The sequence below is a fragment of the Crocodylus porosus genome, unplaced genomic scaffold (genome assembly GCF_001723895.1).
Source record: "Crocodylus porosus isolate Cpor-Errol unplaced genomic scaffold, CroPor_comp1, whole genome shotgun sequence".
In the NCBI taxonomy this organism is placed as follows: domain Eukaryota; kingdom Metazoa; phylum Chordata; order Crocodylia; family Crocodylidae; genus Crocodylus; species Crocodylus porosus.
The window spans coordinates 236,676,912-236,681,305 of record NW_017728886.1 but is presented as its reverse complement, the minus strand read 5'-3'; the positions used below and the strand labels follow the sequence as shown (position 1 = coordinate 236,681,305).

Below are 4,394 nucleotides of genomic sequence, written 5' to 3'. Positions count from 1 at the left end.
TTTAAAAATAAACCTGAGGTACTTTGGAGGTACTAAGTGATACAACTTTATCCATCATGTTAAAGCACAGGTGATCAGAACCTCTGTTTGTCTTATCCTAAAATGGTACTGCTTACAGCCCACTCTCTCTTAACATCACACAGTTAAGAAGGACACCAGGTTAAAGCTGTTCATATTTATCAATATACTTAGACTCCTCTATAGAGTCAGAACCTCCACCCCCAAAATGGAAGATAGGCATCTTTCAAATAGTTGTTAGGGAACAACAAAATAAAAGATACTTAAGCTGTACCCAAAAAAGCTTTACATGTACAAATAAGATGTTTATCATAAATCTTACCTGAAGTATTTTCTACGACCTGATGAAACATACACAAAGAATCATCTTAAGATGTTTTAATTTGCTTGAAAAGTACAGACATGTTTTCAACATCTTTATTACTATTAGCACAATATCTTGACTCCTAGGTTTTGACAAGTCCTATATCCACAGAAGGGTTCATGCACAACAAAACCCTATTATGTCCTTGGCCTGAGACAATTTGGTTGAATCCCTTATAAACAAAGGAGAAAAAAAAGAACACGTTGCAGTACAATGTACTGTCATTGAGCACAATCATGATCTGTCCTTATTGTACAAAAGATAACTAATGAAGACGGTTTTTCTAATACAAAGTTAGCCGTTAAAAACATGGCCTGCAATTTCTAACATGAGACGATGCTAATTTATTTGCCACAGAAAAAACTGAAAAAGTAGAGTCAGTACCACTGGCGCACTGCTCTCTGGACAAACTCCCACCTGCATTAGGAGGGTGAAACTACACAAAAAAGTATTCAGATTGCCACAGGCATATTTATGCTAACTGTTATGTTTGGCTAGGAGACTGTGTAGGGGCCGCTTATAATTCCCCAAATTGGATAATAACCTAAGAATTTGTGGGGCTCTATAAAGAAGAAAAGTGATCCATTAGAAGTCACATCAATCAAAGCTGGTGCCTCCAACCATTTTACAAATGTGATTATTTTAAACATAAACAAAATTAACATCCAAAGCTGTAAACCTGCAAAGGTTTATTTCACAACAGCCACAACATGTTTTTTCTTCTCCGACACAAATGGCAAGGATCCTGGCTTGCTGTGCTTACGGCGATTCAAGTCCCTGGAAACAGACAAGAGAAAGATGAAACTCAATGGCAAGTATCAGAAGGTCAGATATGCTAGATTTTTGCTTAAGTCACTACTGCAAGCATCCTACAGTTCCTAAAAATGAGTGTTTTCAGAGTAAAGAATAAATAAAGCAGCTAGCTTTCATTAATATTTGCATTCAAAATTTGAAAATCTGTTACACTTAGAAAAAGTCCGTATTTTTAAACACACCCTCCCTTCTAGAGCAGGAACACTGGGTTTTGCTGGTTATTTTAATTATAAACTAGACTTCCTGTAGACATTTATAGCACTGGGGGTGGGGTGGGGTGGGTGGTCCTTTGGCTACGAAGGGTACCAGGACCAGAGTAACAATAAACCTGCTCAGACCCACCCATTCCTCTATTCTCTCTCTCTGCACATGCCAATGTTTCTTCTTCCATTGGCATGGGAAAGGGAACCCAGATGTTTTGGACTCTACCCTCTACTGCTCCTAGGGTAGCTGTACAGATGCCTCATGGGAATGAAAAAGTCTTTCATAAAAAATCTGAGCCTGGCACCTCAGAAAGTTAAATGTGATCCTGCCTTCACAATTAAGACTAATCCTTCTATCATTAGAGTCCAGAGAAGATTTGGAAAGGGAATGAGGCCTCTCCCCACAATCTGATATTCTTTCCAACTCCTCAGAGGGCCTGGGGAATAAGTTGGTCCCCTTTGCTACTCCTGGCAGGCTGGCCTGCACTTTATACAAAACTAAAGATTATTAATCCAATAACTGATATTAATTTGTCCAAATCCATATCAGTTTTTTATATGAGCTGCTCCCTTGTTGAGGCCCCATGCAATATTGTTACAGTATTGTAACAGCATGTTTTACTAAAACAAACTGGAAAAAAACAAACAAAACCATAGAGGAAACTTACTTTCGCCGACGAGCTTCCCTCATGATACGTTGCTCCTTGGCCTGGCTATAGATGGCTTTGGGTAGGTGACGGTGACGAGCTATGCGCTTGATTTGGGGGTGGTGCTGGAACTTCTCCTTCAGCTTTTGGTTGTAATTCATAGCTGCTTTCTCTCGCGGGGCAAGCTGTGGAAAACAGATGGGTTAAAGATGTGATGATATAACTTCTGCTACAAAACAAATCTGAATACAGAAGACAGCTTGCAGGTTTTCCTCTGACAATCTCCACTCCGCCCCTCCCACCCATAACCCTAAAAAACAGATTGAGGCTAATTAATAGCAATCCTTAACACGTTTTGTGCGACTCCATTGCTCAAATGCAAAAGTGGCACCATATTCTAAATTTTACCCAGGTAGTTAATTTTATTTCTCAAGTAGTGGACTTAAAACAAAACAAAACACAAAAAAACCCCAGAGAATAAAGAAGAAATGGAGACTCCCAACTTGTTAGTAGCTCTAAGCCGGTTAGGGAATAAGATTTGGCATCTTATATCAAAGCAGAAGAACATGAAACTGCAAATGAGTGTTAGCACCAGCTGGTTATCAGCTTCTGCTATGAAACAAAGATGCATAGCCATTTTCCCATTTAACAACATATATTCTTAAGAAAATGTCTTTTTATAGCTTCTTCTGAAGGCAAAATAGTATCTTCATTGGGTTTGTGCAACTGGGATCTACATCTATTTTAACAAAACCAGTCTGTTAGAAATTGCAATGTACAAATGAGAAACCTAAGTCTTGAATTGTTCATTTTGCACAATACCGAGTTTGAACTTCTATTAGGCAGATAAAATGAAACTTAAGTGTAAAGAGTACAGGGTATATGGGCAAATTAAAATTGCTATAAGAACTATTACATTGTAATTTTAAAACTGACAACCCAAACTCTGACAGTTCTCTTGCACTGAGCATTAGAAAGGGTGAGATCTCGCTTTTTTCTGGGTAATATGTAGAGGATGTTACTTAAATGAAGCTTGTGACCCTTTAATGCTTCCTTTTCTGGCAATATAAGGAAGATTGGTAATTTTTAGCTTTGGTTTAAATACCCTGCTGATTCAGACCCACAGCTACCAGAAATGTCAAGTTCAGTTCTTTGTGGCTTTGCTAGAAGATCTGTGTACCGTGCACTTTCACACCTCCATTCCTAGGGCAGGGCATATTGAATCTTTATCAGAAATATTTTCTAAAAAGTGGTCACAAGCTTATCAAACTAACTCAAAGCTGTACATGGTGTCTTCCCAGCCCCAACTTTCCTGTATTCTACTCGCTTCCCCCTCAGAAAAAAAAAATTCTGACTAGAAACCTTTTCCATTCTGAAAGATTTTGACAGCAGCTTTTTGCCTCCTAAATAGTACAACTACTTCAGTAGCAAAAATTAAGAACGAAAAGATAATATACACTGCTTGTATTACTCATTTCAGTTTCTTGGTTCATAATTTCAGTAATTCTTTAGTTATTGTAGGACCTTCTAGGGCAGACCAAACCTGAAATTCTAATATGTGAGAACAAGCAGAAACGCTCCCATTCACATATGTATTTTTAAACAAATGATTTTGGAACTTCTTTCCACTTTATGAAAACATTCTTTTGTTGGTTTTTTGGGGGGAGGGTTAAAGGCACATCAATAAATCTTTCTCCTTTTAGAGGTCACCTTTATTACACAACCTCCCCAACTAAAATTTTAATATATTCTGAAGAAATATTTCCGCTATAGGTTCAGACATTCTTTTGGTCTGAAACATCTTGCTTCCAAGTCCTCAATTATATTAATAAAACATGGTAAAAGTTTCTGTCTTTTGGACTACAAAAACATAGGTGTCATCAGTGTGGCTATAATTTATCCATGCTTTGTATAGAAAATGTATTCAAATATCAAAGCACAAAAATACACTGAATTTTTGTTTCCAGGGTTTCTAATCCCTAAAACAAATTCTTCCTTTCAATACCTGCCATAATCCCTTAAATTTCAACACGCAAGCAAATCCTGCAGTCCTTACTAGTTTATATATATAAATTCCCCTTGTAGTCAAGTTCATTTTACTGAGCCAGCCTAAACAGCTGTTTCGGTCAATAAATCCCCGGTGTTCCCACTATGTAGCAAACTGCCAACATAATCCAAATTAAAGACCTTTTATTTTAATTAAAAGCAATGATTTTCTTTAAGAGGAACAAACTGCTGATGATTCATTACAACTTTGCTGATTTTGCAGACAAAAGTGATTCTGTAAATTAATTTATGATGCATCCAGGAGAGAGAGAGAGAGAGAGAGAGAGAGAGAGAGAGAGAGAG

At 37.4% G+C, this 4,394-nt stretch overlaps 1 protein-coding gene across 1 annotated transcript in view; it reads right to left on the bottom strand.

The window, feature by feature from the left end:
* Nucleotides 1–381: 381 nt before the first annotated feature.
* Nucleotides 382–4,394, bottom strand: part of DCAF13 (DDB1 and CUL4 associated factor 13) — a 41,765-nt gene continuing 37,752 nt past the window's right edge. Inside the window, exons 10-11 of the mRNA XM_019551650.1 lie at nt 2,067–2,230; nt 382–1,159 (exon numbers count right to left, since the gene is read on the bottom strand). Of these exons, the coding sequence (XP_019407195.1) occupies nt 1,072–1,159; nt 2,067–2,230 (252 nt within the window). The 3' untranslated portion in view covers nt 382–1,071. The remainder of the gene's footprint in view (nt 1,160–2,066; nt 2,231–4,394) is intronic.